A 12,212-nucleotide genomic window follows, 5' to 3' on the forward strand; every position below is an offset into this window, starting at 1 on the left:
GCAGCCAGGAACACAGGGAGCTTATTTTCCAAACAGCCCCCGGTTGTCAGGTCTACAGCCCTCAGGCGGATGCCCACCTCCTTCCCCGAGCCTCAGAGGGTCCCTGACTTTTCTCTGGCTGGTTTCTGCTCCTGCAAACTCCAGTGGCCCAAGAGCCATCCCCAACCTCTAGAACAACAGTAATTAACATAAGCATGCCCTATGCAGTAATCAGTTTAGGCTCTGACACTATGCCCACTTCCCCAGTACATTCCAGGGAGGACTGGAGATGTGAAGACCAGCATGGTAGTTCTGTCTGAACTTGGGTATTGTGCCTGCTGTTACTCTTGGGATCTCTCTTCTTAGTTGTCATGATCTGTTTGTGGTGTCTGACACAGTGGAACCCAGCAGGCATGGCTGTAGTTCCTTGGGTGCCTCTTCTTGTTCTGGTAGCTTCTCCACTTCCTTCAGATCCTGTTGGGGTTGGATAAGAGTGTAGTGTGGAATCAGTGTATAGAACCAGAGAGGCCCTTTCAGTTTTCTCAGAGGAAACTGAGGCCGAGGGGCCGACACTGGCATTTCTGCTGGGCCTCAGTCTGCTCCCAGCTACACGATGTGGTTGGTCCTTTTGTCTCCCTAGGTTCTTGGTGTTCTGGTCCTGGGAGATAGGAATGTCATCCCCATCTCCTTGCCTTGCTGTGAGGTCTCAGAAGACACCCAGGAGGCAGAGTCAGGTGATCACCTTAAGTTTGAGACCAGCCAGACCCAATTTCAAATAACAACAAAAGACGCTTGGGCTGCGTCCTTTCCGCTCCTCAGTCTGGTATCTTGGCTGTATTTGTTTTGTTTGGTATACAAGATTGTCACCATGGGAGGGAAGCATGGTCCTTGATGAGTTCTCATTGGGAGGTCTCTGGTACTTTTTTTTCCCCCCTTAAAATAGGAGTGACCTTTTAACATCTGTCCTGGCAGACCATAAAAAATGGAGCTAAGGTCAGCAGGAAAGAGCTGGCAAATTCCAAAGGCTTATCAGAGAAGTTAAAATATGGGTGTATCTGCAGCAGGTGTGAGTGGGGCCTGAGGGGCCGACAAGACAGAATACATAGTATGAACAAGTGTGGGGAATTGTTACCATCCATAGGCCTGCTGGGACAGGGCAGCCAAAAATGTAACTATAGCCACAGAAGATGGGCTGTGCAGAAATACCAGGATTGAAGGTGGCATGAGGCCCAGGTGCAGGGACCAGAGTCCTAACCTGCCTTTCTTCTCGCCCTCCTCCAGGGCCCCTAGCTGTGATTTTGTTAATGGACAGCAGCTATGTGGTTGTGGGTTTTGAGATCGTGACAGCAGGGGACAGAGTGGACAAGGGGCAGAGGATAAGGGTGGGCCGGGAGATCAGATCAGTTGCCTCAGGTCTTACTTTGCTTTCGAGCCGAACTCTTTTTCACCCAGATCCATTTTAAAATTCTCTGCCCTCACTTGCTTTGTTCGTGGTACCCTTTCCCATAGAGGTTGGGAATAAAAGGAGACAGATATGTATGTCATTAGTGTGCCGTCTCTTCAGAATGACCATTTGTAGCAGCTTTGTGTCATGAATGACGTGGGCACAGCCAGCCCTGAATCCTGGAACTAGCTGCACTTGAGGATGGGGCTGGCCAGAGACGCCTTGCTGAGGCCATGTGGGGGGTCAGCCAGGTGCCTGCGTCAACTTGCCCCCAGAGTCTGGCCTTGCAGGTGGTGGTGGCTGTCTGCTGGCGGCAGACATCTGGTGCATCAGGAAGCGCGCGTCCTCCGGCCGCCCCGGCTGTTGGCAGGTGCTCTTGGCTTGGGGTCAGGTGATACTGAATATCAACTGGTCACTCCGGCTCTCTTGAGGCTTGATCTTCCCAGCCCTGTGCTCTTGAGAAAACAAACACATTCCTCAGCGGAGCAGGGCACACAGCGCACAGCCGATCAAGGCAGCTCTGTGCTCGGGCACCCCTCCACTGTGGGTGACACAGCCCGGTCTCAGGGTGGAATGCAAGTGCCTGCCTTCTCAAGGCAGCGACTCCCACGCTTGCCAAGGACATCACTCCTCCTTAGAGGGGAAGAACGTGTGCTTAGACGGAGTTTTGACTGACTGGTCATTTCTCTTTATCGCTCTGGTTGCCCTAGTTGGTTGAGCCGTTGAGGTGTGTTTAATAAATGCTTTCTCCGTACAGCCAGGGTATGGCATCCCCTGCTCGTGTGTTTTCTCCCTTTGGGGGATCCTACGTATAAACATGGACCTACATGTTAACATCCTCAGCTACCACGAATGATGAGTAGTGGGCCCATGAGCTCTCGTTCTGTCGGTCCAGTTGATTGCCCTCTGGGGTGCTACCGAGACCCAGGGGTCCCAGATGTGGACTCAGGCACTGAAGCGCATCTTATGTTTCCACCTTGCAGCTGAACCTCAGCCGGCCAATCGAGGAGCAGGGCCCCCTGGACGTCATCATCCACAAGCTGACCGATGTCATCCTCGAGGCTGACCAGAACGACAGCCAGTCCCTGGAACTGGTGCACAGATTCCAAGTGAGTGAGGGTGCTGATGCCTGGCTATGGGGCCTGTGGGGGTTGGGGAAGGCCAGGTTGGCCATGCAGCTTAGAGCTGTGGCGTCTGTAGAAATGGCTCTGCCCCCGGCAAGCTGTGGTTTCCTGAGCAAGTGCTCAGTTGCAGGCTGGACCTCAGGCTTGAGTGTAACCCAGGTTAGATATCCTGATCATGGTCAGAGAGCTGCTGAGCCCAGGAGGTTTCTGTGTCTTCAGGGCAGGTATGCTCAGCACTGGCTGGTGACTCCATTTTGACCCCAGGATGGGACCCCTCTTTTGCACCTGGGGTCAAAGGTTCCTTAAAATCTTCGAACCTTGTTCTGCGTTTGTGGATAACGCCCCTGTATAATTTGATATTGTGTATGCCTTGCTTGACCTTTCTCATGGGCCTGAGGGGTATTCCCTGCTCCCTACCCGTTTCCCCAGCAGCTCCAGATCCTGACCCCTGGATGATCTGCCTGTCACCTTCGGGTTTTCAAGTGGGGTGAACTGCTGCTGTTGCCACTGCTGGCTTGCTCCATGTGTCCTCTTTCCTCTGGCAGACAGCTCGGGGGTCATGAAACAAAGTCATATTATCAGCAGAAATGCAGCTGAAATAGTGGCCGTTCTCGGGCCTCCCTAGGACACGGGTGCTTGAACCAGCAGTTTTCATCAGCAGCAATTGGAGGCTGGAGAGCCTTTCTTCGGCCAGGACAAAGGGACTGTTGTCACACAGCAGCCATCCTGCTGACAGTGTTCCTCTCTGCCACGTGTTCAGGGTTGGTGGCCTCAGCCCCTTGAGCATCTCACGGCTCTCGCCCACTTCCTGGAGACCTCTTGCAGCTACTCCTTGCCCTCTGTGTGCATTCTAGGGCCGCCCGCAGTGAGGTAGGGATTGTCCCCACGGGCCTCTTTAAAAAGTCCCTCTCATTTGCTGAGCTCCATCTTCTCATAGGCTGAGGCTGTGGCCATGGTCCTCCTCCCCTTGTGGAACCTCAGTTTTCTTGTTTGTAAAATGGGTACTTGCAGGGAGGAGCAGCTGGGCAGTGACAGAAAGTGCTTCCGTGCACGGTCCTGGAGGGTGCTCGCTGCTGGCACGTGCTGTGCTTACTGCCTGGGTTTCTGCTGTGCAGTTACTTCTTCAGGCCCTTCTCTAGAGTGAGTCAAGCAGGAAGGTTTGCCCTGACTGACCCCCTCTCCGCGGCATGGACTTAGCCCAAAAAGCAGCCAACCTGAGCCCATTTTATCTCTCTATCCCTCAGGGCAGGTCTCCTGGTCTGCTTTGTTTTATAACCAGGAAACAAAGGCTCAGAGGTGTGTGGGGTGTGGCAGGGTCAGGGCTCAGAATTGACTTCCTGAATCCTCCGCTTGTTCCCTGTGGGTGGCTTTTACACCACCCTCAGTGACCAGGTATTCTTCTGCCTTCACCACCATCCTATAGGTGCTCTGGTCACTGAGTGAAGCAGCCACCTTTGTCACCCCCCCACTCATGCCTCCTGTCCTCTAGGAGTCTCCTAGTGGCTAATTCCTATGCCTGCAGCTCCTTAGGCACTGCTTCACTGGAGAGACATCAGAGCCTGGGTAGTTGTGTAGACCCTTGAGGCCGAAATGTCTGCCAGTCCCACAGAGGACAGTGCTGGCACCTTGCAGGGACCCTGCCAAGTCTTGTCTGAGAACAGCAGGCCAGGTATAAGGAGAGCGTTGACTCCAGCAGGAGATAGTCACTGCCACACCGTGTGGGCTCTGCTGTAAACTACCCGACTGCTGTAAACTACCCGACTGCCTCCAGGTGAGGAAGGGGGTGCAGGTTGGGTCATGTGGGACTCACTTTTTTGTTGCTGTGGAGACACCACAACCAGAGTGACTTACAGAAGGGTTTATTTTAGCTTCCTGTTTCAGAGGGAGAGTCTGTAGTGCCGGGACAGCACTGCAGTAGATGGCAGCCTAGCGGCCGGAGTAGGGAGCTAAGAGCTCACACCCTCCACTCAGCTATGAAGCAGGGGTGAACTGGAAGTAGATGAGGCGTTGCATTCTTGAAGCCCACCTCCAGCCGCATCCTTCCTCCATCAAGGCCCTACTACCTCAACCTCCCCAGTGACACCATGTATTCATGTGCCCGAGACTACAGGGGACATTTCTCATTTAAACCACCACAGGTATCTCTCTCAGGTCCCTGCAGTTAGAAAGTGATCGGGTATCATTGGAATCATGGCTGGTGACCTTGCTGTCCCCCTGCCCTGCCACTTCTCCAGAGACAAAGGAGAGGAAGGGCTCCATAGTTTAAGCACACGGAAGGTGGAGCCAGCCTCTAAATCCATGGGCCTTGTAACCCCGACAGTATACATTTGTCATCATTAGGATGGCACACTGGAGCTAGAGGGGGCTCTGTGGTTAAGAGCACTGGCCGCTCTTCCAGAGGACCCAGGTTCGTCCAGCACACACATGGCAGCTCACAACTATTTGTGAATATTGTTCCAAGGAAGACAAAGCGCTCTTTCTGGCTTCCATGGACACCAGGCACACATGTGGTGTACAGACATGCATGCAGGCACAACAGACATATGCATGCTGCTGCTGATAATAAAGTTCTTTAAAACTAATAATAATAATGAGGAGAAGGAGGAGGAGGCACCTTCTTCCTGAGCAAGTGTGACCCAAGTGCCTGTGATTTCCCGGGTGTTGCCATGGTCATGTTCATTCCCATCAGTTTCGTTTTTCTGTAAAGGCTTAGTCTGGCCAGTATTTAGCTCCGTGCCCCTTCAGGGCACTGACCCCTCCCCTGTACTCCAGATACAGGAGAGCCCTCAGCCTAGGGCAGCTGCCCTAGGTGAATGAAAGAACATTCCAGAGAACATGTGCTTATGGACTGTCTCGGAGGGAGGGTCTTGGCTGGTCCCTGGAGCCTGACATTTGGGGAGCACACACGTTGCTAACCCCTTGTCTAGGATGGGTATTTCTGGGGAAAATTCTTAGAGCAGTCTGTTTCAGCAAGAAGCCAGATACATGATAAAGGCCAGGACAGTCTTCCTGGGGAAGAGACCAGCTCTTTTTGAAAAAGCATCAGGCTGCATTCCTCAGAGGCCCCAGGAGGTTAGCAGGAGTGTACGTGGTGGTGGAGGGGGTGCGCGATGGGATGATAGGGACACAGTGACACCAGCCTAAGATAGATTGAGGGACTCAGGATGATATCTGGGGATTAGGACTCTTGGGGCAGGGTGCTTGGAGCTGTCAGTACTGACCTGATCATCTCCCTGAGAGGCACAAGGTCAGAAGCCAAGCCACAGGGACCTGGGATTTGACACTTGACCTTGACCATGCCACAGCTTTCATTTCCAAACTCTTGTTTAATTTTGTCTGTTGGACATTAGCAAGAAGGCATTGGCTTGGGACCCAGGAGGAACAGGGATGTCATAATAGGCATATTGATTTCAGGAGCAAGAAGCGGCACCCAAAGCCCGGTGTGCAGAGAGAGAGAGAGAGAGAGAGACCCCTCCTTAAGTGTGTGTGCAACATAGCCAAGTAAAGGGGCCCTGCCCCAGTCAGGGCTCTGCCAAAAGGGCCCCATCTGTATTCAGGTCCCCAGGGAACCGTTGTGGAAAATGATGGAGTTTGGAGATGTTCCTGATAGCCCTAGAGCACAGTGTTCTGTGGATGGTGTCCCGAGCCTCTGGTCCTCAGGGAAGGGAGGTTTGTAACTATGGCCAGCTCCCTCCTTGTGTCCAGGTAAGCAAGTGGGCGGGTGTGGGCCTGGTGTGTATGCAGGCCAGGCAAGTTGGTTGCCATGGGAACCACTTCCAGTCAGTTTTCTTTTTGGATTAACCTCACAATGGAGGATCACTGGGATGAGTCAGTTGTTTTTCTGTTCCAAGGGTCATGCGGAACCTGCAGTCTGGCGCCTTTGCCCACTGCCTGAGACTTGGTTATCTGTGCACAGACATGGGCAAAGGTCCCCCAGGGCCCTCCTGGGCCAGTGGGGATGGGTGTGACTGGTACAGAGGGACCTTGGGCCTCTTGTCTTTTCCTTCTGTCTTGTCACTTTTGATATCAACTTTCTAGTATGATTGCAAGGGTATGGAGCCTTTGGGCTCCAGAATCTCCCTAGGTAGAGTATGCCAGTTGTCACCCACTAGGCATGTGGCTCTTTCGGGGGTAGTCCCTAATAAGGTTAAAGGGGAACCTGAATCCAAACTGATGCTTTTTCCCCATCATTTGTGTGTGTGCGTGTGCTCGTGTGTATGAGTTTGTGGGCATGTGTGTACATATACATACATCGTGATGTGACTTTTTTGTGTTGATTCAGGGTCTCTCTTTGGCCTGGAACTTGCCAAGTAGGCTAGATTGGCTGGTTAGCCAGCTCTAGGGATCTGCCTTGCCAACACTGAGATTTTAAGTATATGCTGCCATGCTTGGTTCTGTCTCTGTCTGTCTGTCTGTCTGACTCACTCACTCACTCACTCACTCACTCACTCACTCACTCACTCACTCACTCACTCACTCACATCCTTGGGATTGAACTTAGGTTCTCATTCATTGTAAGGTGAGCATTTTACCAATTTGCCTGACTCCTCAGCCCTTCCTCTCCATATTGATCATCTGGAAGGAGGTCAGTTGTCTCCAGTATTCCTGGACACCATCTGTTTGTCTGTTTTTTTTTTCTGTTTTTCTTTTTTTTTAAGACAGGGTCTCACTACATAGCTCAGGCTGGCCTCGAGCTCAGCAATCTGCCTTTGTCTGCCTCCCAAATGCTAGGATTAAAGGTGTGCGACACTTTGCCTGGCTCTGAACACATTCTTTAAAGTCAACCTCATGTGGTCCTCCTAACTCTTCCTTGCCACACTAACTTTCCACAACAGCTGCTCAAGCCTGACTCTTGCCTGCCCTGTGCGCAGGCGTCTCTTACAGCCAAGATCCCCTTCCTGAGGACCTCCTTCCTCCCAATAGTAGATACAGCTCCTGTCCCAAGCCCTCCCCACCCTGGCCTTTACTTCCCATCATTTGGAAATTAATAATTCATCATCTGCTGTTGTCCCTCCTGGGCTACCTGCTGCCAGGACCTTTGTTCTCACTACTGCCCTCTGCACAAGTTCCAGATATGCCTGTGTGCTTTGACAATGTGTTAGGACTGTGGGGAGGGGCTAACTCGGCGTTGGAGTGCATAGCTCTATTGGATGCGGAGAAGCAGGGAAGAAGGCCAGAAGGTTTGTGAGGTAGGAGCTGCCGCCTGGCACGTATGGAGGAGTGTGCCCCAGAGCCAGCAGGCTGGAGTGTAGGGTGGCAAGGCCAGAGCTCAAGAGAGTTTTGGGTCCAGGTTGTGGAACTTGAACTTTGTCATGCAGAAAGATTGGGAAGCAATACGATAGTGATAATAAGGTCAGATTGATTAGCAGAGAGAGGCCCTGTTCAGGAGTTTTGCCAGTGCAGGACACTAGGTAGTCACCAGAGCTTGGATGTCTGGGCTGAAAATGGACATGTATGCTGGAGGCCCAGCAGGGCTCCGTGCTCAATCCCAAGTGTTCCCTCCCTCAGCTGCCAGGACAAGACAAAAGCCACACCTCCTGTGGGTCTTCAGTATATAAAGGGAGTCTGGGTCAAGAGCACTTTAATCACCTCAAGGATTCGGGAAGCAAATTTATTACCACCACCACTCCCTCCCCCATATTGGTCCCTTGGTTCTCAGTCAGGTGCCAAGAGCTGTTTATCACCTATAGGAACCCGGTGGCAGGCAGCAGGAAGCAGGTGCGTCTGCACTCAGGCAGGCGGTACGGCTTGCGTCTAAATGTTGAAATTGCCAACCTCTGGTGGCTGGCAGAGAGCATGGTGTTCAGGGCTCCTCCTGCTAGCTAGCTGACGCTCTCTTGGGTTTTTGGGACCTCAGATGCTGGAGCAGTCCCGATTGATTATGGCAGGGAGATGAGAAGGTGGCAAAGCTAATGCCTGCTCTCAGTAGGTTCTCCCTGCAGGCAAAGGACTGAGCTCAGCCCAGGACTCTTGGTTTTTCGATACAGGGTTTCTCTGTGTAGCTTTGGAGCCTGTCCTGAAACTCTCTCTCTGTAGACCAGGCTGGCCTCGAACTCACAGAGATCCACCTGCCTCTGCTTCCCAAGTGTTGGGGTTAAAGGCGTGTGCCACCACTGCCCAGCAGCCCAGGACTCTTGTTTCCCTTTAAAAATTAAAATAGACCACAATGTTTTTGTTAGCATAAAATATATGCACATGTGCTTAAAACAGTGCCTGGCCTGGGATGAGTGTGTGTGTGTGTGTGTGTGTGTGTGTGTGTGTGTGTGTGTGTGTGTGTAAGCATCAGCCACCTTCCTTGTTGGTGTTTGGTGTGTAGTAGTCGCAGTCCATGCAGACCCTGTGGTCCCTTGGAACACTCAGGCATGCTTCTGGTAACACCGTTACTACAGTGACAGCAGCCCTTTGCGCCCAGTCTTAACTGTGACCTCAGCCAACTTAAGAGTTCCCTATTGTAATTGGAGTCAACAAGGCAGTGATTATGAAAGTGTCTCTTAGTGGGAGGCATGCCTGTGAGGGGCCCCTTGGAAATGTGGGCTAAGAGGAGGTGGTCAGAGGGACTTGGCTGTGGTCCCTGGCTCTGCCCCTCACCCATCAGCCCATGTGGATTCTGGTCATGCTGCCTGCCACATAGGGAACATGTGGGAGGGTACCTATGACAGTGACCTTGGATCAACCCTGTCTCGTTCCTAAGTGTGACTGACACCTCTCAAGCCATAACTTAACTCACCCTTTCCCCTCAAGTACAGATGTAAGAGCACCACAGGCACGGAGTTAAACCCAACAGCCTTCAGTGCTGAGTGGCCACTAGCAGAGGGTCTGCATCTTGCTGGGGGATGGAGGGGAAGGCCAGGGACAAAGGTTTTCTTGTTCTTGGCCTTCCAGCCCAATTAGGAAGCCAGCGTCTAAACCCACAAGAAGTTGTGTAACGTCTAAGTTGAGCTTCTGTTGGCTTGTATGTGGGCCTCTGGGGTCAGAGTCAGAGCTTGGGATCCAGTAAAGATTTTTGTATTGTCACAGAAGATCCCCTGCAGAGTCTGCCTTTGGCTAGTCACAGACCATGTGGACACATTGTCTGGGTTCTGAGTGTCTCTCACTAACTATTCCTCATCTCAACCATTGAGATAATGGAATTAGTTATGCATTTTTCAGGCAAAAAAACTAAAGTCTGAGAAAGCCTGTCACCTGCCCAGTGTCGTTTAGCTTGGTTGTGGTGTACAAATATATGTATGTGTATATACATAAATATACACATTTTTTAAACATGTGCCTGAAGGGCTTACTTTGGACAATAGCCAGTGGACACCCCTTCTCTTTCCCACAGCTGGCTGCACGGTCAGTGGCTCAGGGTCTCCTAGGAAACGATCATTTCCTTGGATTACTTCTGACCCAGCTGATGCCATGAGCTGATGAAATATCGGCTGGCAGAATCCAAGGGACTCAACTGGGCCCATCCCAGTCCCAGAGCAGCAAACTCGGTACTGGGGTGGCCATGAGGCCAACCTCAAGATGACTGCAAGTCTGGGTCACACGGCCAGTCCTCCCGTGGTGGAGATGGCCACACAATCTCTCCATTGTTTATTTAGGTTGAGCCAAGTGGTGGGGCCTGGGCACTGTTCTTCCTGCCGAGGGAGGGAACTCCATCTCATGCCTTCGTCTGGTAGTAGGCTACCCTGCCTACCCACCCCTACTCCCTGTCCCTTGCCTACAGTGGGAAGAAGACCCAAGCCCTGCCACTTAACTGTCCAGGATCTGAACCCTGACATCTGACAGGTTTAGGGTTAGGCTTGGGGTAAGGGTTATGGTGCATGCTGAATTTTAGAGATGTGTTTATTAGCGGAATATATTGGTAAGCACCGATCCCCTTAGCACTTGTAAGCTGGAGGCAGAAGAACCGGGAGTTCAAGGTCATTTTTAATGACATAGTGACTTTGTGCCCAGATTGGGTATAAGAGACTGTCTCAAGTCAAATGAACAAGCAAACAAACAAACAAAAGATGTTTCTTAGTATGTTTTCTGTCATAGGGGTTACACACCTGTAACTCTAATACTTGAGGGACTAAAGGAGGAAGATTGTGAGATGCTGCCTCAAAAATAATCGAACAACACCACGAAGTATTGTCTAGAATTGTAAAAAGAGCGGTTGTACTTATTATTCTACAGTTTCTCAGCTGCAGTACCGTTGACAGCTTGAACTGAGTAATCTTTTGTTGTTGGGACCTGACCTATGCTAGCCAGGATGTTTAGTGACCTGTTTGATCTATACACTCTAGATACAGTAGTACCCTCAAACATTCCCTATTGTGAGGACCAACTATGCCTCCAGACACTGCCATGGAGTTGTTGGGAGGTGTCACCCTGCTTAGACGCCATGGTGCTCTTTAAAAAGATATTATTGTCATCTTTATATCTAGATATGTGTCTGTGTGTGTGAGGGCATTGCCCACAAGGCCAGAAGTGGGCACTGGTCCTGTGCTGGAGTTCCTGGTGATTATGAACTTCCTGGCATGGCTGCTGGGAACTGTATTTGGGTCCTCTGCAAGCTCTTAACTGCTGAGCATCCATCTCTCCAGCTCCCACTGTGATTCTTAGGAGATGGTCTCAACAACTCTGTGAGAGCTCTTTTGTGTGTATGCCAAAGCCCCAAGGGGTCTGCTCTCTGGGCTTGGGGATGGGCTCCCAGTCCTAAAGGACTGTCCTGTCCTGTGGGCTTCTTTTCATGACCCTTTTGGGGCAGAGTGGTGCCCATCTCCATCCTCCTAGCTCATGTAGGGGTTCTATATGCTGGTTTGTATCTGTGCCACCCATGTGGGCTACAGTTGTCAAGCTAGAGTGGTTGGCTTCCCTGGACCTCATGTAACGAATAATGTCAAGGCAAGTGTGAAGCTGATCCTCTTGGGATGGACAGAAGGAAGAATGAGGCCATCATCCTTTGAGGCCCCTCCCTGCATGTCTATGTGGATGACATCTACACCCCCAGACTCAGGCCTCAAGCCCCAGGTCTACCATCTCTCCACTGATTGTCATTGTCATCAAATGACTGCTGGAGTCATTCATTCATTCAGCAAGTCCTGCTGTATGCCAGGATTCAAATAACATTGAAGGACCACAATAAACTAGTCAGACTGGGTTGATACAGCATATGCCTCATGGACTGAGCCAACATGTGTGCCTGTGTGTATGCATGTGTGTGTTCAGAAATGGTACAAACAAAACATGTTAATAGAAGAAAAAGGAACATAGCTCCAGGTAGGGTAAGGACCGGGAGGAGGACAAGGCCTGTGATAACAGGAAGAGAGTCTTTGAAGACAAGTGACATTGTGTGTCCTCTTTCTGATGACCTTGAGTTGACCACCAACTGCCATTTTTATCTTTGCAAGCCGTCCAAGGGAAAGAGAGAGCACACTGCCCGCCCCCCTTCCCCGCACACTGACTGTGGCAGGGATTGGTGACATGAGTAGGTGCACACTTGTTGACAGAGCAGTTCCCACCTCTGAGCTTGCCTGGGCCACTTGTCCAAAGCGTGTGGCACTGGGTCCATTGTCTGCAGCACCACATGCCAGGTAAGAGTGTCTGGTGGCAACATCAGAGAAATGCAGATCAGAACAACTCTGAGATTCTACCTTACACCTGTCAGAATGACCAAGATCAAAAACACTGATGACAGC

At 51.4% G+C, this 12,212-nt stretch overlaps 1 protein-coding gene across 2 annotated transcripts in view; it reads left to right on the forward strand.

Moving 5' to 3' along the window:
* Itpk1 (inositol-tetrakisphosphate 1-kinase) overlaps positions 1-12,212 on the forward strand; it is a 134,391-nt gene that overhangs the window by 75,993 nt on the left and 46,186 nt on the right. For both annotated transcript variants that reach the window (XM_075947667.1, XM_075947668.1), the window contains exon 3: positions 2,407-2,532. In XM_075947667.1, coding sequence (XP_075803782.1) covers positions 2,407-2,532 — 126 coding nt within the window. The remainder of the gene's footprint in view (positions 1-2,406; positions 2,533-12,212) is intronic.

This window comes from Microtus pennsylvanicus, chromosome 14 (assembly GCF_037038515.1).
Source record: "Microtus pennsylvanicus isolate mMicPen1 chromosome 14, mMicPen1.hap1, whole genome shotgun sequence".
NCBI lineage: Eukaryota > Metazoa > Chordata > Mammalia > Rodentia > Cricetidae > Microtus > Microtus pennsylvanicus.